Source organism: Verticillium dahliae, genomic scaffold (assembly GCF_000150675.1).
Source record: "Verticillium dahliae VdLs.17 supercont1.9 genomic scaffold, whole genome shotgun sequence".
Lineage (NCBI taxonomy): Eukaryota > Fungi > Ascomycota > Sordariomycetes > Glomerellales > Plectosphaerellaceae > Verticillium > Verticillium dahliae.
In genome coordinates, this window is record NW_009276929.1 from 938,343 (window position 1) to 962,887 (window position 24,545).

The 24,545-nt window shown below is 53.8% G+C and overlaps 8 protein-coding genes across 8 annotated transcripts; 3 read left to right on the forward strand and 5 right to left on the reverse strand.

The window, feature by feature from the left end:
- Positions 1 to 5,604: 5,604 nt before the first annotated feature.
- VDAG_05216 (uncharacterized protein) lies at positions 5,605 to 6,009 on the reverse strand (the record flags this gene model as incomplete). Its single annotated transcript, XM_009654952.1, has 2 exons — positions 5,605 to 5,737; positions 5,807 to 6,009. The coding sequence occupies 2 exons, from the start codon at positions 6,007 to 6,009 to the stop codon at positions 5,605 to 5,607; spliced, it is 336 nt and encodes a 111-aa protein (XP_009653247.1).
- Positions 6,010 to 6,575: 566 nt separating this feature from the next.
- Positions 6,576 to 8,473, forward strand: VDAG_05217 (uncharacterized protein; the record flags this gene model as incomplete). The annotated part of the gene is made up of 1 exon (XM_009654953.1): positions 6,576 to 8,473. The coding sequence occupies one exon, from the start codon at positions 6,576 to 6,578 to the stop codon at positions 7,356 to 7,358; it is 783 nt and encodes a 260-aa protein (XP_009653248.1). The 3' UTR covers positions 7,359 to 8,473.
- Positions 8,474 to 9,614: 1,141 nt separating this feature from the next.
- On the reverse strand, positions 9,615 to 9,998 carry VDAG_05218 (uncharacterized protein; the record flags this gene model as incomplete). The annotated part of the gene is made up of 1 exon (XM_009654954.1): positions 9,615 to 9,998. One exon carries the CDS (start codon positions 9,996 to 9,998, stop codon positions 9,615 to 9,617), a length of 384 nt encoding a protein of 127 aa, XP_009653249.1.
- A 2,657-nt stretch (positions 9,999 to 12,655) lies between these two features.
- Positions 12,656 to 14,072, reverse strand: VDAG_05219 (mitochondrial chaperone BCS1; the record flags this gene model as incomplete). The annotated part of the gene is made up of 4 exons (XM_009654955.1): positions 12,656 to 12,730; positions 12,787 to 12,850; positions 12,908 to 13,224; positions 13,311 to 14,072. 4 exons carry the CDS (start codon positions 14,070 to 14,072, stop codon positions 12,656 to 12,658), a joined length of 1,218 nt encoding a protein of 405 aa, XP_009653250.1.
- A 1,056-nt stretch (positions 14,073 to 15,128) lies between these two features.
- VDAG_05220 (uncharacterized protein) lies at positions 15,129 to 15,535 on the reverse strand (the record flags this gene model as incomplete). The annotated part of the gene is made up of 2 exons (XM_009654956.1): positions 15,129 to 15,385; positions 15,454 to 15,535. Coding segments are annotated over 2 exons (245 nt in total), but the record flags the coding sequence as incomplete, so codon positions are not given.
- A 143-nt stretch (positions 15,536 to 15,678) lies between these two features.
- Positions 15,679 to 17,076, forward strand: VDAG_05221 (uncharacterized protein). Its single transcript, XM_009654957.1, has 3 exons — positions 15,679 to 15,884; positions 15,939 to 16,228; positions 16,288 to 17,076. The coding sequence occupies exons 1-3, from the start codon at positions 15,735 to 15,737 to the stop codon at positions 16,385 to 16,387; spliced, it is 540 nt and encodes a 179-aa protein (XP_009653252.1). The 5' UTR covers positions 15,679 to 15,734; the 3' UTR covers positions 16,388 to 17,076.
- A 910-nt stretch (positions 17,077 to 17,986) lies between these two features.
- On the reverse strand, positions 17,987 to 19,185 carry VDAG_05222 (uncharacterized protein). The gene is made up of 2 exons (XM_009654958.1): positions 18,888 to 19,185; positions 17,987 to 18,809 (listed from the first exon to the last, which is right to left on the reverse strand). The coding sequence occupies exons 1-2, from the start codon at positions 19,157 to 19,159 to the stop codon at positions 18,200 to 18,202; spliced, it is 882 nt and encodes a 293-aa protein (XP_009653253.1). The 5' UTR covers positions 19,160 to 19,185; the 3' UTR covers positions 17,987 to 18,199.
- A 2,989-nt stretch (positions 19,186 to 22,174) lies between these two features.
- VDAG_05223 (uncharacterized protein) lies at positions 22,175 to 23,018 on the forward strand. The gene is made up of 2 exons (XM_009654959.1): positions 22,175 to 22,514; positions 22,579 to 23,018. Exons 1-2 carry the CDS (start codon positions 22,216 to 22,218, stop codon positions 22,862 to 22,864), a joined length of 585 nt encoding a protein of 194 aa, XP_009653254.1. The 5' UTR covers positions 22,175 to 22,215; the 3' UTR covers positions 22,865 to 23,018.
- The last annotated feature ends 1,527 nt before the right edge of the window (positions 23,019 to 24,545 follow it).

Consider the following 24,545-nt stretch of genomic DNA (forward strand, 5'->3'; position numbering starts at 1 on the left):
GAACTCTTTCGATCGATAGTGTTGTCTGCGAAGGAGGCGTCGCTATAGACGTCGAATGTCTCCGTTCCACCGAGCTGTAATGCAAGTGTCCTGGTCTTCCGGAGATACCGAAGTAGGTGGTCCACGGCCGCGTGATGTTTGTCACTCGGGTTCATATTAAATCGGCAAAGCCGGGATACCGCGAATGCGATATCGGGCCGCGTGATCACTGCTAGGTATAAAACCGAACCAGTTTTGCGTTGGTATCCCTGGGTTGATGCTGCTGAGGCGCGATCTTCGTTGGGAAACAGCTCTTTGACGGTCATTGGTGTAGACGGGGTCCTTCGCTCCTTCTCCTTGAACTCCAAAGTGGTTGACAATCTTGTCCACGAAGGACGACTGCGAGAGCCAGATCATGCGTTGATTCCGGTCTCGGATGACTTCAATCCCGAGGAACCACTGTAACGGCTCACCCCCCGAGAGTCGGTACTTTTCTTGAAGCTTGGCCATTGTCCAGTCGACGATCCCTTGACTCTTCTTTTTTCGTAGGCGACGATAAGGTCATCCACATAGAAGAAGACCATGATTCCATCTTTCAAAAGGCAGCATGGTTCGTGGGGGACGGGCTTAAATCCAAGGTTCGTAAGGGTGGCAGTCAATTCCTTCTGCCATAGCAAGGGTGACTGGCGTAGACCGTAGAGTGCCTTCTGTAGCTTAACGATCAAGCCAGGCTTCCGGTAACCGGGTGGCATTCGCATGTAGACGTCCTGCTTCAGTTCAGCATTGACGAAGGCGTTGACGACGTCGTATTGGAGTAGGTCAAGGTCAAATCTCGCGGCGATAGCCATGAGCGTTCGGAATGACCGTCCTGCAAGTGTGGATGCATAGGTCTCTTCATGCGTTGACTTGGCCTGTTGGTCACCTCGTACAACGAGGCGGGCCTTGCACTTGGTGAACCACCCATGCTTGTCGAACTTGTAGACGTAGACCCACATGCAATCCAGCAACTCCTTGCCTCGAATGTCCTGTCTCTGGATCTCTCTCCACGAACACATCTCCTTGTGGTTCTGAAGGTGTGACTTTTCTGCCTCGCGGAACAGATCACCCAGAGGATGATTCTTAAGGTCTTTGTGTGTCTTCGGTAACGCTGGCATATCTCGCCGGTGTATCCGCCGACGACCTACGTCTGTTAGCTTTGCAGACTGGGTCATGGGATGGGAGGAGTCCGTCAGCTTAGCAGATCTCCTTTGTTCTTTTGCAGGTTCTCCGCTATCAGGGTGGCAGCCGGCCGAGCTCGCCTGCTTCTCGAGCTTCCGCGTACTCACCACCTTGCCATCCCAGGTCCCTTTCACAGACGCTAGTCGACCGGCGTTAAACGCGGCCGCCCAGCAACTGATCGGAGCTGGGATAACACGAGGGGTTCCATTTGCACCGCCTCGGCCCGGGGAAGTGCCAGCGCTAGGTGGGACGTGCACCATCTTCGCAGCTCGTAACTGAGGGGGTTTTTTCCCTCCTTCCATCGCGGTAGGTTCTCTGATAGCAGCGGCCAAGAGGGCAGCAGGCTGTTGAGGACAAGTCTCCGGGGTCAGGTAGGGAGCGAATCGAGCGGTCGTCCAGGGGTGATCAGTCCCGTTAGACTCGTCTTGATTACTGTCTCCTACGACTGGTGTCCAGCCAGTCTCACCCTGCGCGATCGCCGGATCACGTTCAAACCCTCCAGGTGGATGACTCGCGACCTCCCGCTCAAACGCTGGTTCCTCTGGCAAGGCGCTGAGTTCCTCGTCTTCTTCTTGGGTTGACGCGTCAATGTTGACACTAGATCCTTGTGGGACCTCGGCCGCGGTGAGGCGGCGTATGAGTTCTGTCTCGCTGAGCGCTCTCAGGTCATCCCTAAGATGTTGGATGTCTCCGGAGAACGTCTCCTTCTCATTGAACGTCACGTCTCGAGTAGAGATGACCTTGTTGGTCAACGGATTCCAGATCCTGTAGATGTTTGTCGAGTTGTACCCGATCAGGTATCCTATCCAACCTCGTGGCTCGAGTCGCTGCAGCCGGTTCTTCTTCTTGAGCGCATCGGGTGTCATCGCGAAGACCTTGCAGCCGTATACGCGGAGGTGTGTCTGGTCGGGCTTCCGGTCCGTGACAACCACGCCGTCCCTAAACGCGAAGTAAGTGTAGAAGCGCTCATACGGTGTCTTCCAGTTATAGATGTACTTGGGCGTCCTGTTGTAGAGATATACCGCAGCACGCCAGATCTCAACCCAAAGGAAGGAAGGCAACTTTGCTCCGGCTCTCATAGCACGAGCTTTTTCCTTGATCACACCACCCGAGCGCTCTGCGCCGCCGTTTTGGCTCTGGGTGTAAGGTGCGGAGGGCTCTAGGCGTATCCCATTCTCAACATTCAGGAAGTCACTCACCTGGTGGCTGCCTGGGATCTCGTTATCACATTCGACAACCTCGGGTCTGCACTGGAGCTGGCGTTCGAGCGTTTTGAGCAAGTGCTTGATGGTGGTGATGATTGTGGACGCTGTCCGATCCGGGAGATAGTAGTCCCAGATGTAACCCGAGTACCGGTCTGTGACCAGCATGGCTGAAGCAGAGTCAGGATCTCCGCTGACGTCGTGAAAGTCGATTGCGATCCGGACTCCAGCTTTCTCAGGTGGGACTCGTCTTTGCCGGCGGATCTGGCGTTTGGTCTTGGCCACTCCACAAGCATCGCACTCGACCGTGGAGATCCCTTTGATCTTCACCCCCCTAGATTGGCCCACGAGGTGCCTGAGCGCTTCAGGTCCCGGGTGGCCAAGCCGTAGGTGCCAAAGGCTTTCATTCCCACTGCGAGGAGGTCGCCTAGTCCATGTGTTGTGAAGGTTCCGTCGCGTGACAAATGCCGCTGCTGTCATCGATTTGCTGATATACTCTAGCACATACTGGTCGAACTTATCGGTCAATGCGCAGACGATCGAGTCGTCCTTTCTGCGGATGTGGTTGTTGTTCCCTTTCGTATCCCAGTAGTAGCCTTTTTTCCGTAGTTGACGATAGGAGACGACGTTACATGCGAAGTCTGCGCAATGAGCCACATCTCGGAGTCGGAGGATCGATGGACCTTGCGGCCCTTGGACGCGGATATCCACATTTCCGTACCCGTGGATTACCACTGTTGAGTCTCCTGCAAGGACGAAATCTCCGAATGGTGCTGGATAGTAGTCGAGGAATCTGCACACTTCATTGAAGATGTGGATCGTCGACCCTGAGTCCAGGATGGCTGAGTGTTTGAGAGGGTAGGGGGCACAGTTGAAGGCAGCGGCAACCACGTTGCGCATCACCATATAGGCGGCCTTGACGCGTCCCATACCCCGTCCAAGTCACTCATCCTTGGTGGCTCTGTCCTTGCCCTTCGAGAATCTTTTCACTTCTTCGGCAAGACCAGCGTCTTTCTTAAGACGGTCGTCGATCAATCGCTGCATACCTAGACTTGGCTCCCATCCTTCGGCTTTTTGGTCTGGGAACAAGTACCAGCAGTCTTTCCAGTTGTGGAACCCAAGGCATCCTCGGCAGGTTGGGCCATCAGGATCTGGGTTGGTGGTTGGTTCCGCTCTTTTCCTTTTCGATGAGACGTCTCTCCCTCCTCCTCCTCTACGTCTCTGCCCGCGTGCCCGGGCTCGTGTGCTCCGAGTCTCTCGGACTGGTATATCTGAGGCATCTCCATGAACTTCGATGCAGTTCGTGTCGGGTTCTGGGTCAGCAGGAGGGTCGGAGTTCTTAGGATTATCGTTATAGGTGGCTAAGAAGGCACCCTTCTTAACTCCTGACGACTTAGCGCTGGGGTTGGCCATCTTGGCTTCGTATCGGATGTCGGCAGCAACTTCGCGGTAGTTGAGCGTGTTGTTAAGTATCTGGGGCCGTCGATGTTGTCGGAACGTCGAGGCCCAGCTGGGAAGGACGTGGTACATGGCTCGATTCAGATCTTCTGCCCAGCATTGGGTGTCAAGGGCGTCGGGGACCCTCTTGCTGATCGCTTCGGCCATGGCGGTCTCCCACTGTGTGATCCAGTCGTTGAGTTTATTGAGTTTCGGTATGGTATGGACGGCTTGGTGATACTTGTCGCGTGCTTCCGGGCGGAGACGTTCGTTGTATACGGCTCCTGATCTCCGTAGCTCTTCATACCACTTGTCCAGCCGGTCTCCCGTCACGCAACAGGTCTTCTGATACGTTGGCGAGACTGTCCTGAGAACAAACTCGACCAGTTTCTGCTCTTGCTTCTTGGCCTCTCTGTATGCTGACTCTTTCAGGGAGTAGATCTTGAGGTCATGCTCATATTCTGCCCTGCCCTCTGCCGTGAGTTCACCAAGTCGTCGTGGTGGTAGGTAGTCCGAGCCGGGCGTCATCGTGCCACTCTCGGGATCTTCGGGGTCGGCCTGTCTAGAGTAATCCCGGATCTCTGGAAGCTCTGGTCGACGGGGCCATCTGATACGGTCGGCCGGGTCGATATACTGCCACTGGTCGTAGGCGTGTGCCAGTTTCTTGAACTCGTTGTCCCAGTTGTCCCAGCCTTCTGGTGACTCGTAGGTAATGTTCTTTTCAGTTTGTTTCGTTGACATCGTGATGGTCGGGACCGAAGGTCGTATGTCGTTTGTTGCGCGGGTAGCTCAGGTTCGATTGAGACTCTTAATTGTCAGACAGTACGGGTATTCGGTTCATTTGTATCCGATCAGTTGGTCGTCTGTTCTTGTGTTGTATCTCCGGACGTGTATCTGCCCCTGAGATATATCACGTCTCCACATGTAATCTTAGGACCCGTGACTCTGCACTGACCACCCTTATGTTCAACACCACCTAACACAACAAGGACAGGATGACGGGTATATAAGGACGGACATTCTGGACTTGTAGATACATTCTTTCTCACGACAGTGATCAATCTAAGTCTTACCTTGTATTCATTGTAACGAGTGCGCAACGCCTTACGACACCACATCGTCTCAGAGGCACAACCTAAGCTTCTGCTAACAGCAACCCTAACCCTCTGACAGTGTTCCCCCTTCGGAAGCTGCCAGGTCGTAACAGGTATAGGGATATAGAGATATAGAGATATAGAGATATAGGGATATAGGGATTAGGGATATAGGGATTAGGGATATAAGGATATAAAGATAGAATAATATAATAATAGGAAGAAGAGTAAAAATATAGAGGAAAATATAAAAGATAATAAAAGATAGTAATAGCGAAGTCGCTGCCTGCCCCGCCGGGTTTGGCGGCCAGCCCAAACGGGCATCGCGCCACGTCGGCGGCGCTGGGCCTGTGGCCATCCCGCTCCCGCGCACGGGCCCCGCCGCTCCTCTTCCATAAGTAGGCCGTCCCCCCGCCGCGACGTCGTCACGCGTACTCTCTACTCTTTCACCTCCTCCTCGCCGTTGTCCCGTCCTGGCTCCCCAGCTCGCCTGCCTTGTTTTCGACGGCTCCGCCCCTGCCCCTTCATTTCCGCTATCATGCTGCTGCCTGCCTTGCCCGGCTAGACGCCCGGCCTCCCCGAACTGGTCGCATCCTCGACGCAGGACCTCGATAGCCAACTCGACCATTATCCCTGCCGCGTTCCCGGCCGCTCGTCTCAGCTCTGGCGATCCTTCACTGTGGTTCACCCGCCTGACTGGCCTCGCACGCCCAAAGCCCAGTGAGCGTTCCCAGTGCTCGCGCTGAGCAAGCCGCCCGGCTGACGTCTCCTGCCGCCTGCCCTTGTAACGGGCTTGAGGCTAGTTTCCTGCATGGCTGCCCAGGAGTCAGCGTCTTGGGCAATCTCCTTCGCAATTCGACACCCCTAACCCCTCACTCGGCGCCATCGCCTACGCCGACACCCTGCGATTGGACGACTCGGTTCCTTACTTCGCTTTTCGCCGCCGCTCTTCTACGCCTTGGCTTTTCGTGCGACACAGGGTGCAAGACACCCTGGCAGGACTTGGCCGGCCGTCCCCGCTTCGTGTGGAACAACACCTCGAATACGATCGATGGCTTCGTCACGGAAGGACGGCGCATCATGGCGCATTTTGCTTCTTGACCCCAACCTGTGAGGCCTCCAGGCCTTTTACTGGGGCGCCACCGGGTCAGACCAACGGGATGGACCCCCTGCGATCAAGTTTCGCTTGGAGGTCTGACTGGTTCATTTCAGTCCCTCCTCGGACGAAGGGAACGCAGTTGGTGGGCAATGACTCGGTTCTTGGAAAGCGGCGAGTCCGAGAGTCGTACGATGTCAACCGATGCGATAGGAGGACGGCCGAGGACGCGATGCCTTACGACGATCCGCTGCAGGATCACCATCAAGGGAGGCGATGCAATTATCAGGCGGGTCGATCGTCGTGGGGCCTGGGGCGAATTCGTTCGTGCTGAGCATTTATCTGATGTTGCCTACCAGCAAGTTACGACGTTTGCTGACGTGATTCGGGAAAGGAATTCTTCGGGATCATCAGCGAAGCTGGGGATTATCTATAAAGCCGGGGACGTCCTCCTGGACCCCTCTCTGACTTCCTGACTTCCTCGCCGTACTCTCACCTCACTCGCCAGAAATCTATTGAGCCGGACTGGCATATTCAAACTTCGCGGCCATGCAAGTCAGTCTTGATCGCATAGAATTTTACGAGCCCGACCTCAAAGCGCCGAACCGGCCGAGACTATCAACTTTGGCCATTCCTAGAAACGAGGTTCTCTACGCACCCAATAAGCGTGCCGAGCAGCCGAGGCTGTGCGGCGAAGAGCCGGCCTGGGAAAGTGCCATTGTAATATCAGACAACGACGGCAGCGACGGCGAGAGCAACAGCGATGGAGACGCCCGAAGCAGCACTTCTGGGCCTGGGCCCGAGAAGCAGGCGTCGCTTCCTGATGGATGCGTGAGCCCGCGAACGGTCTCAAAATTCCCCGTCGGCCCGATCTTCGACCGAGTTGACCATCACCTTGTCGACGCCAATTTGCAACCTCCCGCAAAGCCAAGAGCCGATGCAGCGTCGTCATGCGATCGAGGCTTCCCTCTAATGCAATGCACTTTACAAGCCCCGTCGACTTCCCCTCAGCAAACCTTCCTCCTCGCTCCCGGTGCCTCTGCATTCAAAGACGACACTAACATGCAACGGACCCAAAGCCCCTCGATGCCGATCTCAGGCACTGCTTACAACACGCTCCACCTCTTGTCGCGACACGCAGTCTACCACATTCTTCCGGCAACACGTCTCGGGGCAGCTCAGTCGAGCCAGATGTCGAAGCTCAGGAACGGTGGCTTCTGCCTTCGCCCTCGGACACACAGGTTTTGGACCAGATCATCGATGGGACCGCTGACGAGGGAGGTCAGTGTCCTACGACAGCAGTCGACACAAATGAAGGCCCGCCAGCTTTAGCCTCGCCTCTGCCTGTCTCCTCCCTTTTGTCCCAGTTATCCCCATTGATGTGCGTGGGGTTGCAGTTGGTCCAACCCAACTCGCAGGACACCAGACGCGCTCAAGGAGATACCAACTCCCCCGGCACGACTGGCAACACTTTCTACGACTTAGAAGACTCTGTGACATCCACCGGGCCATCGCCATGTGGCACGTCACCTGTATCCACGCCCACCACCATCCCGCGGCTGCAGGCGCGAACGAACGATCCCATTTCGCCGCTCAGACTCAGACGAACCCGACGTGCACGCCCTACCCATAGCACCCCTCTGCGACACAGCGCACGTCTGCGCGCTATATCCCGCAACGCACTAGGTGCCCGTTTCCAACATGAAGCAAACCATGATTCCGACTCCAATGACGGTTCATCGTCTGAAGACGGAAGCGACAACGACGCAAGCTATACAACAAGGTCGATCAACAGCATAGAAGAAAGGAGCAGCAACAGCCTAGACGAAGATGATATGCCGGCACCGAAACGTCGCAAGTCATCTTCTCCACAGGTCGCTGCGGCTCAACGTCGAACCTTGCGACAATCTTCGAGGCTGTCAGCGACCGGTGCCAACACTTGTACCACGGAAAATGCCCGAACTCGTGGTATTGGTACCCCATCATCATCCTCTCACCAGTCGTCCGACCGAGACTCTGTCACGGACCGGTCTATCGCCCGGTTTGAGGAGTGGCCATTGCAGGACGTCGCTCTGAAGCGCGTGACAGTGAACGGCGTGGCAACATTCCGGCTCCAGTTCTCATGGGACCGGCGTGCAGACCATCCCCGGGATCACCGCACTGCAGAGACACGAGACCCTTCGTGTTCAGCTAGGAAACGACACAAGAAGAAGCATGCCTCGAGTTCGGGCAGACCATTCACGAAGGATGAAGACTATTGTCTGATGAGGCTTAAGGAGGAGGATGAACGGTTGTCTTGGACAAAGATTCATGAACTGTTCACAAAGTCCTACCCCGGCCGCACGAAGGGGTCCCTCCAGGTGCACTACTGTACCAAACTTAAAGGAAAGTCTGATAGCCTGATAATGTTGAATTGATGTGATTGCACGGTATATTACCTACATATGTATGCCTTCCCCTAGGTGATTGTATCCGACGGCTAGACATCTGACGGGGCTGCCAACATCACATAAAAGTAACTATGTCAAAGACCAAGGACGACGCACCTCTGGTCGTTCACTTGTCTTTCGATGGACTACTGCTACTAGATGATGTCCCAACTACACAGCTACCTACATATGCCGTTTAATCCATTTCGTGCTTGATGCTGGGTTCGTTTACAGTTGGACCTGTGACGTCCTCACACATGACTTTCGTTGCCCTTACTACCGCGTTTAAGTACCTAAACAAGGCCTCGTGTCTTTGGGTCAGGCTTGAGGCCTTATTTTAGGATACGGACGAAGGCGATGATGATCAATGTGCTTTTTTTAGACGGCGGGCCGGGCGGCTCCTGATGCAGCCAGCTTTCATTTGACGTTTTTTCGTTGCCAGCTTCACCGAGGGATGAGTCGAGTGCTGCATGCCAATACAACCAAGACACCATATGACCACCCATCAAGTTGATCGACAGAATAAGAAAATTAGGAGGAACATGGTCTCTTTGCTGACGCAATGCGAAGAGAACAGTAATCTAGGGGCTGTTGAGCTTACTCTGTACGTCTCCTTCACCAGAGATGGAGGCCTCGTTTCGTACGAGTCGGCTAACCTGAGCTGGAGTCAGGATATCGAGGCCAAGGTAAGCTCGCCCGTCTGTCCTCCATCCGTTTCTGCAACAACTTCTGATGGCTGGTGGTGGGAAGCGCAATGAGCCGCCTCTACATCTTGTGGATCTTTTATCTCTCAAGCTTTTAGCCCGGTGAATCTTGTTGATTGGCCTTTCTCCTGATCGCATCCAGTGAAGAGGAATGTCCAACTTTGAGGCTTAATCATATAACTATTAAATGTGCAATAATTACATATCTTGCCCAATATCTTACCCTAGAACATCACATCCTGGTATCAAGGCTATCTCAAGGTAGCATATCCTAAGCTATGCTTCATCCCAGATTATCCTCCATCCCAGGCTATGTTCTATCCCGGGCTATGCTCCATCCCAGGCTATTCCATCCTAGATTATCCTCTATCCGGGGCCATGCTCCATCCTAGGTGCTTGGGGCCCTGGCGTTCCAATGCCCTCGCTCAGTGACAATGTGATTGGATGCTCTGGGCTCAACCAATCACCAAACATTGTGTCACGGGAAATACCACGCGTCTCGATGTCTTGCGCACTATTCTACTGACTTTGTCGAGCATCGTATCGTGGGCATCCAGACCTTTGTGCATGGCTGCCAGCTCGGCCGTAAACGGGTTCTGCTTGTCTCGTGGCTCTAGCCTGGCTTTTTCCGTGAAGAAGCCCTCGGGTGCCCAGATGGCCCACGGGGCCCTCGTCGTTACGCCGATACCGAACGTGTCGCTTCTCGTCGATGTGCTTGTGGTAATCACTGTAAGGTTTTTCGGTGCACCTTCAGCAAGGGCCATAGGTACGTCCTTTTCCTGGAGTCGGGCGATCCTCTTCTCCCACGGACTGCGTGCGAACGGCTTGATGGTCTCCATGTTCTCGACGGGTACATACTCCCTCGTGTACAGTTGCTGTTTGTTGCACTGGGGACGTGAACCGCCTCGTGTTGTGTGTCACGAGGCTAGCCAGCGGATGGTTACTCGGCAGAGTGTGCATGCCTATCCAGCCTTCTATTTCCTATAGTCCCCTATCCTCCCTCATCCCGCAAGATAAGTTACATACAAAGTCGCCCTAAGTATATCAGGGTCCCATATTCAGAAAGCAACCAACTTTCTAACAGGCTTCCGGTCCGTCAGCTCGCCACCGCCCGGTCCCTAGCCACGTAAATAAAAGGTTTGCACCTTAAGCAGACCGTAAGGGCGTTTCCCTCTTTAAGTCCACCGACATGCGCGTCCGTCCTCTCCGGCCAAAAATACCCCTTCACAAGGCCTGCCACGTCAATCCCTCGTGGCGGCGACACCACGCCTAAGTCCAGGCCACGCGGCGCCATCCCGGCGCGAGCGGTGCTACCTAGGAGTCCCCCCGTTACGGCACCTCGAGTGCGAGTCGAGTAAATGCCGTAGATCCCTCGGTCGTCCTAGAGGCGATTTCTTCGACGTTTTCCTTCCCTCAGCGGCTCGAGTGCGAATCGAGACCACTTCTTCTTCATGACCCTTGCAGATCGAGTACATTCGCCACGGCCCACTAGTTATCCGTGGTGGCAAGCCCCGGCCTGGCTTCCCGTTGCTTGTCCTCGTCTCCGATTATGTTGCCAGCTCGAGAGCTGGTGTTTGACAAGCCGACCATGTCTTGGCCCAGCGCAACCAACTGCCACCACGCCGGCATAGCAATCCATTGACACAGCTGTGACTAACCTGCCCTTATCCACTATATGTTCCTGCCGAAGCGGTGCGCTGTCGCCGTCTGCTAGCCTCGCAGGTTTCGACCGCGTCCCGGCTAGCCAGCCGTAGCCACTCTGGCCTTAAGGACTCTGTTCCTCGGGATATTAACAGCTTCCATCACTCCACCTCTTCCACATAGGTATTCGTTCGGGTCCTCGCGGCTACTCAGCGCTCTTCACCGCCCCAGAACCCTGAAGGGCCAAGGGTGTCCTGTCATCGCCCTGAGAACCAGGGTTTCGTCGGATGGTTTTCGTACCCAGTATCCCTCTTCGTAGGACAGGGGCTGTCGTCTCGAGCTTGGAATTGTCGTCGATTCGTCGTCGTCTTTTCGATTTGGCTGGCGGTTGTTGCGTTGGCGCGTGTGAAAAGGATTTGTGCAAAGCCAAAAACCCCTCACTTCCAGACTACTACACTTTCGTGCGATTGCGTCTCTGCATTGGCTCTACTCAATTCAAAACTATCGAATAGGTTCCCAGGCGATACTACGTGGAGGTTGCAGAGTCCGACTTCGTCCCCCAGGTTTGAGAGGACATCGAGCCAATCATATCGCGCTGAGACAGGTCCCTACTGAACCTGTCTCGACCGGGCTTAATACAGAAGCACGGGCCATCACTCCCATTGAGGATTTGTAGCTTGTGCCGGCTTATTAAGATGCTAGGGGTCGCGCTTGGTCGCCAGCTGGCAATAGCGAGGCAGAAGGCAGTACGTACCTAGCCATTAACCGAGCGGCTTTGGGCCAATGAGAAATGCTGAAAGCACGGCACCCGTGGTAAATTGGTACGGCGGTACTACAGGACTTAAATCGGGCTCACTACAAACGCAAAGTCACATGCCGTACTAGATCCGCAATGGGCTCTAGGTGGGCGCTAACAGCTCTGCCATCGATGTGCTGCGACGCGCCGTGGTAGATCAACGTCGGCCAAAGATCATCGAAGAGAACCCCATTAGGACCGGCCTTGATGCTTTTCGCGCTTCATTCAAGGCTGTCTGTACAAGCCAGGGCATACCACATTTTCTGAACTCGCTGGGCAAGCTTAACGGCGATAGTAAATCAACCCACCCTCCTGGCCCTGCACTACTGACCTTGCAGAACTCCAAAACTTAGCTCTCGATCTCCTCCTGGCGCTTCAGGGTTGCCAGGCATCTCGTCTGCTTCACTCCGGCGGGAGAGGGAAAACCCTTTTCAGCGACTTGTCAACACTTAGCTCTACCGTCAACTCCGACAACTTCAATCTCGACCGATTCAAACCACTTTTCGACGCATCCCTAGCGGAGGTCCTTGATGATGCGCTGATTTGGGCCCGGTCCATGTCGGCTGCTTCGTGCACCTTAACACCTTCCACATTCGGCACAGGGAACTCGGCAACGACGAATCGGGGGGCCCGTCGCAGATGGTGTACTTCGTCATTGGCGACCTGGCCACCGTCGGCTGGCATTCAGAACTTGCGCAGGTGAGCCCGGCTGTCAGGCAAGTCGGCGAACAAACAGGGCAACACGACCACCGGGCCGGGGTTAAGGACGAGGTCGACCTGATACTCAGCAGCAGCTCGAGTTCGAGGGCATCAATGCAACACAGGCGCAGGTGGACGCCAATCGAGCCAAGCAACACCAACGAAGCATCGGCCTCGCCAGCAACAAAGCAACGACTATAATAACGACGACGGCCTCGACGGGGACGATTTCGAGAACATGGTCGGTCGTCTCGCCCTCCAAAACCGCTCGACGCCATGTTGACCAGGGGAAACTCGAGACCGCAGCTGTCACGCTGCCGCAATCAAGCTTCAAGGATCATGTAGTTCGGAAAGTCCTTGTTACAGTAGGGGCTGCTCGAGCAGTTCGGAGAGTACCTTGTTGGGGGCTGCCCGAACAAATGCGGGCAGGAGTTTCTAGTGGGGTTGGTTTGATAGTTCGTGACGATTGAAGAGCAGATCAACGGGCATACAACCAATATCTCGGTCAAAGACGTCTTCAATTCAGGCGAAACAAACTCGGTAGCGACATGACGGCTTCAAATATCCGCCATGAATGCGATCCGCGCGTATGAATCCCAGTCGTGAACCTACGCATAATGCAACCAAGAACCCTCCCTTCTCAGGCCCCTCTTCTCCTCCCTGGTCTTGTCCACCCATGCTTCCACGCCCGCCACAGCGTTGCCTGGACACAGCCTGTGTTCCAATAGGAGAGATAGCACCTCGGCATGGCTGAACTCCGATTCTGGGACCTGATCGGCAAACTTGTCGGCAAGCCGCCCGATGGTTGTGATGTCGTCGGAGCCTTTGAAGATGAGGCGGAAGAGCTGCCCGATGAGCTCTCGGTCCGCAAGTCGGAACTTGACCTTGAAGTCCACGCGGCCAGGACGGATCAGTGCGTCGTCAAGGCGCTCGAGATAATTTGTAGTCATAATGAGGAGTCGGCCCTCTTGAGACCCCACCCCATCGAGTGCGTTGAGAATCCAGAGAGTGTCACTTTCTTGCCCTGGTTCTCTGAGCCGCTGGAAACAGACTCGGAATCCCCTTCCTTGATATGTGCCCGGTCCGAAGTCGCTGCGTCGATGTCTTCCAGGAGGATGACACAGTGCTGCGGCAGTTTTGCTAGTAGGCTGCTCAGTGCGGCGTCGTCGACGTTGACAAGGCTAAGAACATAAATGTCCAGTTCGAAATGTCCAGCAATGGAAAAGCTGAAACTGGACTTCCCGGTGCCGGGTGGCCCATGTAGCAAGTATCCTCGTCGGTATGGGAGGCCTCGGTCGGTGTACCATGCTCGCGTGCATGGGTCAAGAAACCACCCAATGTCGCTCAAGAGGTCTTCTTTCACCTTGGCGTCATGGAGGACGGTCGATACGTCTCTGTTGCTTCTCGTCTTGGACTCCTCCCACCTTCCGCCTGTTGCCTCAAAGATGAGAGTTTTCCCACGGAGACCCTCAAGGTACTTTTCGCGGCTTTCCTCCATTAGAGCCTCCAGGATACCCTTCGACCATCCGAAGCACCGGAGTGAGACTTCTTCCGTTTCTCGGGCGAAAATGTCGTTGTTGCTCTTCTCAACGCGTCTGAAGGCGATCCAATGGCCCTTGTAGAGGAACCAGAACTCACCATTCCACGGTGCATACTGAAGAGGCTTCTTGCTCGGACCACGGGAAGTGGAGGCGCACGCCTTCTTCATGTCAACGGTGACAAGGGAAGAGTTGACCTCTCTGAAAAAAGGTTGGGCGGAGAGCCAGGCAAGGAGCATGCTGTGGGACTCGTCCCTGCAGGACAGATGGAGTGTTGAGGCTAGAGAGTGTGAGTAAGGTATCTCGGCCGTGTTGCTTTTGGGTAGACAACTCACTGTAATAGCTCATCACCATCCTCTGGAGCCACTGATAAACATGCTCATACATAAACAGCAGCAAACCAAGAAGGCAAAGAAGTGGAATGATAGCATCTAAGTTAATGCCAGTGTAGTGTTGAATGATCGGGGAGACACGAGTGAACCCAGGAAGGAAGATGTCCAGGATGGAGACATGTCCGTCCGAGACGGATGAACGAGAGGGACTGGTATTGTCTGACGCCATGGCTGTGATAGAGGTAACAAGTGGAAACGACATCAGGAAGACGGGGACGAGAGCTATCGTCCTTCGGATACCCAATCTTTATATCGAAACAAATAAGGAATTCATCCGCATCCGCCCTACCTCAAGCCGCCCTTGCACTTCAAGTGCAACTCTATTCCCCGCGGAGACCACCGTGCGACCCGAGAATGCGAGACGCTGCATCCTTAGCCAACAATTTCAATATCCCGGAGACTCATGTACCCATGTTCAATCCCAGCTCCAGTCCATGGTGTTGTATCCTTCAATGCAATCGACGAGACAAAGTCCTCGGGCCCTAAGCTTGAGGCTATTTTCACCCAGAACATGGCTTGGGTGGAATTGAATCCTCATCCCCGGGGCCAATGATACCGTACACCGTACTGTCCACCTAGCATCATCACTCAAGCTATTGCCCTGACATCCCTCAATATGCAAAGTATTGCCAAGAGAAGACCAGCGACATTAAAAGCCGCGCTAGAACGATTGGCAGGAGTCGTCACAGGTACTGAGAGTGGGTATTTGCGGGGTTGGGCTGTGGGTGCTCAAAATCGAGCACCTTCCGAGGTGCATGAAAATGGGCACACTTTGCTCGGGCATGTCGCAAGGGTGCCTAAAATTGGGCACTAGCTGAGTGGGCACCACACACCAAAGGTCAGTCTCACTCCTGTGGTTAGCTCAGGACAGTATCATGACGTAGCGGCGATTATATGATATGATTTTTGAGGGAGTCATGAATTTGCTCCTAGTTCTCGGTCGCCCGAACAGCGAAGATCCCAGTCATAGTGCAATGTGTGGTGAGCAGTGCCCCATTCAGTCCAATCCGTCACGTCTCCTCCTCAGTCCGAACCAACCCAACGGCTGTGTGAGGACACTTCTCAGGGTCTCCGTCGCGTGCTTACATCTCGTGCAGATGAAGCCTTCCGGGGTGATGCCATTCTCACAGTAGGGACACTCGGGCATTATGGCTTCACGACTGCGATCTGTCAGCAGATGCTCTGGAAACTTTGAGAGTCTGCTCAAAACATTAAAGTGAGTTCATACCAGTTTGAAGTGGTGTTGGCAAAAGCGCTGGAGCGAGGTGTCTGACGCCTGTGCTGCCTGGTGAACATCGAAGGGTTCATGTGACGACCCTGTCGTTTATTTTTTTGGCAGTGGCGAACCCACGCCTCTTAAAGAAGTAAGTCATGTTCATGCATTAAGTCGGGGCGGGGCAGCGATAAGATAAGCCGTTTCTGCCCAACCCCTCGCGGCCTCGTCATCTTTGGTGGGAGGCGTGCAAATTTTGCTCCTCGAACCTCCCATGAGTTGAAGCCGCGCTTGCGATGGATTCCACCGAGAACTTCAGGCGGCATGGGTTTTTCTATTTGGAGGATGAAGCCATCGGACAGAAAGTCGCCGAAGTGGACAGCCAGGGCTTGTCTACCAATGTGGCAAGTTGGGATTACTTCAAATCCCTCGTGATTGGAAACGAAGTAAGTCAGGGCAAAAGGCAAAACTACCTTTCATACCTAGCTGACAGAGTCGAGAACTCTAGGAAAATCCTCGAGCAGTTCCTCGATCAAGATAATCCGCAGCGCTGCCATACGTTTGGCCCAGAGCCGGGCCAGATATTTTGCTTTTGGCCACAACCACATCTGCTTCACCGTTTGGTGGTTTCCATGTGGAGCGTTGGCTCAGAAATAGAATTTTATGATGGCTCCCATGTGGGCGACATAGCGGTGGTCTTTTCTTCTAATGGTTTGTTCGAAGCCTCGCCCCATTCCATTAAGAAGGCAGGGTACAAGCCCGTGTCGATCCGGATGGAGAAGGGAGGCATGTAAGTCTGCCACGAACGAGTGACCCCTTACTTGGGCCAACCCGGTTAACGTTGCGTAGGGTTATATTAGATATTCGAATGCTGTTTGAACGGAAGGACGGATTTACTATTGCGTATGGTATGGATATCGCCACAGAAATCATGCCCAAGCAACGGTAGCCAAACTTCAACAACCTCTGCCGAAACTGGCCGACCTACATTGCGAAAGAGGCGCAAAGCATGCGGCATCATCGCTCAGTCTAATACCACCGACCAAGTCCTGTCCAGCCCTCCTTCATAGCCCGGCAAAGAACCTTCGTTATGGGTAGGTTGTAGACTCCAAAGTGGATCAGGAAACTGCAGCTGGGATTGCCAATCAGAATCGAGCGAGGAGAAGAGCGGAGGGAAGTTGAAAGGTCGGAAGGTGGAAGATGCTGCACTCTCCCTGTCGACGATATCAGACGGCTGAGTGGCGGGCCAATTTGCGACCTGATGAGCGTTGAGCTCGTTTGATGCAACATAGTCGGATGGGGCCGGGCCATTGTACGCCAAAGCCCCTGAGGTGGCATGCGAGCGTCGCGTTTCGTGAAGCGCATCTACTGGAGGCAGCTTGGGAGACAACATAACGGAGGCGTCATCTGTGCTACGTGGTTGCAGGGTCTTGGATCTCTTTGTTTGATCGGAGTGCGGATGCAGCTTGTCGAATTTTCGCTTCTTCGTCAACTCGCGCCTGGCTTGGTCGCGCAACGCATCAACGCGGGTTTTGGTGTAGCTTGTTTGGTTTACCGGCCCATCATTCGCGCACTTGTGACCGATATATTTGTGTGCTTGGGTGTAAGTGGTGGAGCAGAATGGACAAAATTCGTTGCACCTGACGTCTGCGAGAAACCTCGTTAGCCGCTCGTCAGATTCAAGTCGCCACCAGTGTCATACGTCTAGCATAGTGCCGTGCAAGATCCTGCTGCCTTGTAAATGTGTTCGAATGACCCTGACAATCGTCATGGGGGCATTTGATGGTCGACTTCGGTCGGGATTGGGGGTCCGCGGCGGCCTCGGTCGGTCCAGTAGTCAACCCCAGTCCGTCTTGTGCCAATGGTGCTGGAATCACAACTAAGCTCCGAGTTCTAGCCTCGGGGTTCCCACGTCGTTTACTTTCAACTCGTTTAGAAATACTGGTGACCTCAGGCACTGGGGGAGCTGGGTCCCGATGCGCAAGGAGTTGATGCAACTTCGCGAGAAGCGCCGTGATTTCGGTCTGCGTGATGGTCAGAAAATGCCGCAGCAAACGTGTATAACTTTCGTACCTGAAAATGCCACACATGGTCGCGAAGTTCTACGGGAGTGGAAAATTGATTCGAACAAACGAAGCATTGGCTAGAGTAGGACTCCATGATGACGGTGCAGTGGGCCAGAACTCAAATAATTCGTCGGAGCGACCTGGTGAACTATGTACGATTTCCCCGCGCCTCAGTTTCATCCCCTCGATCGGATACAATGGTGCTTACTTGGGTAGTTTAATAGCATTTATCGGGGTCTCTTAATGAACGGGAATCTGGCCTGAACTGACCCGCTACTTCCCCCGCTTTGGTGGAACCAAGCAACTTGGGGCGGTCTGCATTCTCAAAGTGGGAGTTGTTATCCAAGGTATGCGCGTCTCGACGCGTCGAGTCTCCGCGCGACCGTTGATCGGCGTGGAGATGCCTGGGCTCATCCAATTGAGAGTATGCAACAACATCAACACCGTGCGATATGATGACGATTGACCTCGGCATCGTTCATGCAGATGAAGAGCCCTCAACGTTACTACTAGTATCCTATTTGTCATGTGGTGTTTAACCCTGCCGAGTGTTCGATGGGATGAATGGTACTTGTTGATGTACGAAAATTGCACACATGAGGTAGGCTTGGCATCACATCTCGATGGAGCGAGTTGCAAAGATATTGCCGGCGATCCTATCGTGATGACAACCCACCAAGCTAGGAGCTAGGGGTTTACGGAATTGAAGCGCCAATGTCAGTACAGACCCAGTCCTTAACGAGAGGACGGGTATACTGCGTCTCAGACCAGCCAACAGCCCAGGGGCACACGATATCAGCCATATCCAGGAGCAGTCCATCCTCCCAATTGTCCAGCCGTATCGGCGTGAAGCAGAAACCAAGTCGCCAGAGAAAGTCCGCTTGAGATTGCATGGCGTTGATATCCACGATTGGATTTTTGGGAATAAATTCGTAAACGAGAGCGTAATAATCTTCCGTTGGTAGAATCTCGCGCATTGTCCGATCCAGCCTAACGCGACGAGGCCGAAGCCTGTGTTGGAGGGCGCACAACTCTGCGCCAGGAACCTTCATCCATCCTAAACATTTCCGAAGGCGCGGCACAGAGGTATGTGGAATGGCATTAGGCAAGTTTTTGAATCTTTGCTCACGAAAGCCCTCGTGCGAGAACGCATGCAGGTTGCGAACAGCGTCCATTCGGGTGTTTGGTTGAGGGTGAAGATAGATCGGCTCAGTTGAGGACTCAATAGCGGATTGTACCATTTGAAGTAGCGCGACGTTTTGGCATTCCCTTTGAAAGGCCCAGTAACGTCTCCCAGGGGGGGGTCTATTATCCCAGAACGACAGAGTAGTTAGCATGGTGAAAAGTGTGGGAGTCGCGATACTCACTACTTTGAGTGCATACATATCTCCGCATATTGTGACATTCCATGCTATTCCATCTACACCATGGCCGAGCTGGTCTCTCCAAAGGATGTTCGGGAGACGCGGGTATGACCTCAAGAGTGGCTGGCAGAAGCTAGCCCAAGCGCGATCGGGGTGTCCGGCTAGCGGTCGAGGGTCGAGGAAAGTCTGCTGCTTTTCAGCCTCGCAGCGTTTGATGAATGAACTCGAAACATCCGTAGGACGTGGAGGGCGCCAACACCGGCGGCTTGCTGGTCCTGCTCCAGTAGACATGTGCTTCTGTGTTGGTGTTGTGAGTCGGGAGGTCGCAAAGGGAATACTTTGGAGAGATTGGCCAGGTAAATGCTGGACCCATATGAGTCAGCAGGTGTATTCGAGCGCACTAATGCGGGCACCTGTACGCAGGTGTCGACGCGTGAAACTGAGCACCGTAGGTGGCACCTGAGGTGTGCATCAGCGCAGGTGCCGACGCTTGAAAATGAGCACCAGAGGACGCCTGAAGCAGCGCACTGAAGGGCACCAGGTGCCGGCGCTTGAAAATGAGCACTTGCTAGTGCCTCACATCGTGCACTTCCAACAAGGGGCAACCTGTGGTCTGCACTGTCAACAAAGTCGACAAATGGGACAGCTCATAAAGTTGAGCTGCCCGGAGCCAGATGGCCTCGGCCAAATGCAATAGCTCTCGTCACAAGCTCTACATGTCAACATGGTACAAACCGTCTTGGATATCCTCCAAACACCGAATCCGGTGCCCCTCTGCTTTACAGGCCCAGGCTCAAACACTGAAAACGAGCAATGGGCTCTGGTATCCACTTGGCGACCATGGACGGAATTCAACTTCCTGGAACTCTCATCGATATACCAGCATTTTCTTCGCTCTACATGGGGTGGTGCGCCTGATCCACAGCCAGACTCCACCTTCGATCAAGAAGTCTGGGAAGAGCAGAGTCTCGACTTCTTCCTCCACAGGTTCATGTTCCCTGTCGTCAACTGGGCGCTTCGATGTGCTAGCGCATCTTACGGATGGGGCGACGAAGTCTTTTATCTGGGCCCAGGGCGCTGGACGGGCATGGCCGATTGGAACCTCGTTTCTCGGCATCGAATGGTTGACGATTCCTACTTGAATCTTCTTCCTGGGGATACGAAACTATCGACGAAATGGCAACCAAATATGGCGCAATCATCGAACCAGCGGATGAGGCATCAATGGGCCCTACCTGTTTCCCAGGTCCAGGAGTATTCAGCTGAGGTAGGGTGTCGCTATGGGTTCATAATCACAGATGCTCATCTCTTGGTTTTGAGAATGTCTGTGGAGCCTATTGCTCCCGGTAGAGCCGCATCACGACCCCGCCGCACACCTTCCCAGCCACCCCATCAGAGAATTGCATCTGGCAACACAGATATATCGACCTCCCTCAGTGCAATGTCCCTGGACACTGGAGGCGTTTCATTTGCGGATGACCCAATTCACCGAGAATATTCACCACCAGAGTTCGCTGTGGTTCCCTGGACTGCCCATGGTAGACGACGTCTCACTGTCAAAATGGCCTTGACCTGCCTTAGTCTGATGGCAGCAGGGAGCGATTCCGAAATAGACGTTTCTTACCCCCCTATCGACAGCTGGATGCAACTAGACAAGAGAAATTTCCGACACATTACGTCAGGAGTTGTTGCAAAGGAGTTACCCCAGGGCGCCGTCATTGCTCCAGAGACTGGGGGGAGTCCCAGCGCCGGGGGGACTTGGGATGAGGCAGCGCCACCAAACACCTTTGACGAGGAAGTAGGGGGGTCTGGTGAGGATGAGGGGGATGGCGAAGAAGGGGAAGGAGAACAAGAGGAAAGAGCAGAGGGCCAGGGGGAAGGGCAAGAGGAAGAAGGGGAGGGGGAGGAAGAAGAGGAAGGAGAAGCGTCCCAGAGCCTCTCTTCCATGGGTCAAGGGCACGTGAATGCCGCAAGTTCGACAGGGAGGCCAACATGGTATCGAGTAGATGTCAAGAAGAAACATGGGCAGTACGTCTTCACCACTTTGCAAGGCAAGAAGAAAAGAACAAAAAAATCGGAATGGACGAAGGTTCAGGGGGGCTGGACCCATCAGGGGAGGAAGAACACATACTTCACGGAGAACTTACCATAGATGCAAGACCAATTGATACGTGCAGTTCTGCTCTCACTCAAGTCACACTCCTCGCTGAGCTCTTTCGGGAATTGCATCTCCCGCATCATGTTCACCAACGGCAGCCGCCACGTCGGCACGGCTACCCGCACTCTATCCACTAACCCAACCCATGTCCGCCATATAATATTCGATCGCGGTGCGCTGTGTCGTCGAGATCGGTCCGGCCGCTTATCTTGTGCACGAAGCTTAACAGGTCTGCTGACACCGGGGTCGATCCGTCGGCCTTGAAAGCTTCCATTACTCTCGGCAAAGCACGTAGGCTTATTCCGAGCCCTCGCCAGGAGACGCGTCGATGCCTCATGATGCTCGACTCGTCCATCCCCGACCTCAGAGCCGGATAGATCGGAGGGTGTCCTGTCTCTTCATCGACGTCAGCCAATGTCAAGTCGGATGGTTTTCTTGCGCCAGTATCCCTCGCGCAGCTTGTTGGCCTCGGAAAAGCGTGGGTGATGCGGTAGCCGTTGGTTGTTGGTGGTCCGTTTGTAGGTCCGAGGGCGCCAGTGAAAACCTTTCACAGCACCACACTACCGACTGCGCGCGACGAGCCGCATCACATCCGCCGTCCCTACTGACACAGGACACCACGAGAAGTTCTGCTGCTTCATCCTACTGCTCTTTCAAGCAGCATCCAGTGTGCTTACTGGAGGCGACTTCCAGTCGAGCGCTTGGTCAATCCTGTCATGTCGCGCTGAAAGAGGTTCATACTGAACCTGTCTCGGCTGGGCTTGGCACAACAACACGAGCCATCACTCTGTAGCTGGTGCTAGGCTTACTAAGATGCTGGGGATCACATTTAGTCGCCAGCTAGATAGCGAGGAAAAATGCGGTACGTCCTGTACCAGGCCACGAATTGAGCGGCTTTAAGCCAATAGAAGGGCTGGAAGCGAAGCACCCATATCAAAATGGCGGGGCACTATAGGAGAACTAGTGTCGGGTCCACCCACATGTATGGAGTCACGTGTCTCTCTGAGATTCACTGGGGCGCTAAGACCAGCCTTCGTTGCGCGATCTGTCTCCATATGATGACGTCAAGCTCTCCTGCAGTTTCGTCTTCCCTGCAGCTATCTAGGTCATGATCAATCAGCAGAGACCCATCCGCTCCACGACTGATGATAAAAAGCTCTTGCATTCGACAGCATGGAGACCACTGCGAATGATTGCGACTGGCAAGTGTCGCGACTCGAAGCAGACCCAACAGGACCCGTACGGATTCTTGTCCAAACGAAGACACATGTCCTCCCAGGCGACATCTATCATCAAAAATGCCTCTCTCTACTATCTTATCTGTCAGCATCACTGGAACCGGGACTTCGATCCTGAACGAGACCGCTGGAGCGCATATGGCGCCCGCTTTGGGTACCCGAACCGTCGCTGTTACATCCTTCTCGACTACGGTCAATCCGCAGACAATGAAGTACCGGTCTTATGGTATGAATGGATGGGAAAATCGTTGTGAGTGTTCTTTCTGTTTCAATATCGATTGCAATATTCAACTTTACTGAGGCATCTCGAGCAGTAATATTCTTGCGCAAGATTTACCTCCCGAAATACAGGTCAAATTGAAGGAGTATCCGTTTATGCGCCCATCTATACAAGACATGCCAAAAAGGCCAACGCCTGATGCCATTGAGAGACGCCAAATCATTCGAACCAAACTCCGTTCCGAGATAAGTCTCTCAGACAGTAACTTTCAGTTCATACGAGAACATCAAGGGCATGCAGAATGGCTTCAAACTCATGTAGAATCCCGGTTTTGGGCTAAGTTCGAGTCACTTGTTAATTTGCGAGAGAAAAATGATTAGTTTGGAGAGGTGGTTCTGGCTTGACGTGAGATCGCTTGACGCAATCGAAACGCTAACCGCTAAAACTGCGTTGCTGGTAATGTAGTTCAGTGAATGGCTGGGCGAGATCAATTATAGAGAGAAAGTAATAATTTGTTAATCATCAAGCCTTCCCTTTGAGCTATGTACAGTAATGCACCTGGAGGCACCCCGCCAAAGACAAGCGTCCATCCTTTTGAGCCTCGTCAGACAACAGTCTTCGTCCCACGTTAAAGTCCCGCCTGAGCTAGAGGCGTGCCTCCTCCCGTGTCTTTTCCTAGCATGAAGCAAATCGTCTCGTGGCTCTGCAATACTGTGATCCTAGAATTGGAGCTGAAAAGTAGTCACGCCATTCACTGAAACAATCTTAGGGCCACGTCCCGCAATGGGCACTCCTCAAACCTGGCGATAGACCGTTCCGCAACTGAGTCTCGATCGGAAGAGTCCGACAGATTACTGCATGGTTGTTTGCCCTTTCCTTATATGAAGCAGTAACGGGGTCTTTAAATAGTGGTCTATCACGTTTCCGTCATCGTTGATGATGGCGAGTGAGGCGTAAAGAGAGTCGCAATGTAGAACAGATCGCCCGATATGCGGGTCAAGCAGCCAGATAGGGAAGCTGGCCTCAGGCCCACGCAAGAGACAACGTCACGAGGAGAGACCAGGAGGTGCTCCAAGGCGTACCAGAAAAGCAAACATGACTATGGAGCGTGAACGGCTATGAGGTACGAGTAACAGCCTGCAACGCGCAGTCTCAATGGGAGATGTCAACTCAACGGAACGCTCAAGGTAGAGACGAGGACTCTCTGTCAAGTCTGGGCAGAGAGGGGGCGAGGGGCGAGTCGTAACTGACAGACAACTGCACGCCATAGAAGCCAACGAGTACGGTAGGCAGTATGAGAGGGCCAGGATGGAACGATGACGAGGATGAGTTGAGGTATGAGGTGTACCCCTTAAGTCGCGCAAGAAATGGCACATTTATGTAAGCGATGTTGGGGGCCATGTCTTGTCTGAGCCAACTCATGTTCACGTTTCTTCGTCGATGCAAATCCCATGGGGATGACAGAAATTGCTTTCGAGAGCCCTCGTCCGCCACAGCCATCCTCGTACACAGTCGCCATATCCTGCGTCTTATCCGCTCGAGCAATACCTATATACTTCTGTTGACCTGAAGAACGTTGTCGCAGTACAACCGTGCTGTTTAGGGTCACACACTGTCACTGGACTCCTCTTACACTATCAGAATCGCCAACGCTCGCGTGTTGGCCAAATTCAGCTTGAAAGACTACGTGGCGCATTGGAGGTTAGCAGTGCCCCCGTTATGCTGTTTCATTTCACTAGATCAGAGGAGAGATATCCGTACTTGCAACGTATAGAGTGGATGTGCGCTGAGGGCGAAGATAATGGCTCATTCGTTGTGCGATATCAGGTTTACTCCAATGATGGGTTTCGCACAGGCAGTGTAAGGTCCACTTCCGGGGACGTTCAAGTCCTCCTACCCGTATGGCACGTCCCTAGCGAAATTCCTGAAGCTCATGTTTTCGCTAGTTAAGTGCTGCAAGACGATCGACTTCGCTCTGAGGAACAAGTCAGGCGTCGAGTCCAAGATCGGAGAGGACCGCCGTCCATTATTTCTACGCTTCTTTAGCTTCAATCCCTGTCA

Coding starts and splice junctions, on each gene's coding strand:
- VDAG_05221 (XM_009654957.1), top strand. CDS start 15,735: ATGGATTCCACCGAGAACTTCAGGCGGCATGGGTTTTTCTATTTGGAG. Junction 15,885..15,938: donor CCCTCGTGATTGGAAACGAA/GTAAGTCAGGGC, acceptor GACAGAGTCGAG/AACTCTAGGAAAATCCTCGA. Junction 16,229..16,287: donor CGGATGGAGAAGGGAGGCAT/GTAAGTCTGCCA, acceptor AACGTTGCGTAG/GGTTATATTAGATATTCGAA.
- VDAG_05222 (XM_009654958.1), bottom strand. CDS start 19,159: ATGTCTACTGGAGCAGGACCAGCAAGCCGCCGGTGTTGGCGCCCTCCA. Junction 18,810..18,887: donor GTCACAATATGCGGAGATAT/GTATGCACTCAA, acceptor CTGGGATAATAG/ACCCCCCCCTGGGAGACGTT.
- VDAG_05223 (XM_009654959.1), top strand. CDS start 22,216: ATGATTGCGACTGGCAAGTGTCGCGACTCGAAGCAGACCCAACAGGAC. Junction 22,515..22,578: donor GAATGGATGGGAAAATCGTT/GTGAGTGTTCTT, acceptor CATCTCGAGCAG/TAATATTCTTGCGCAAGATT.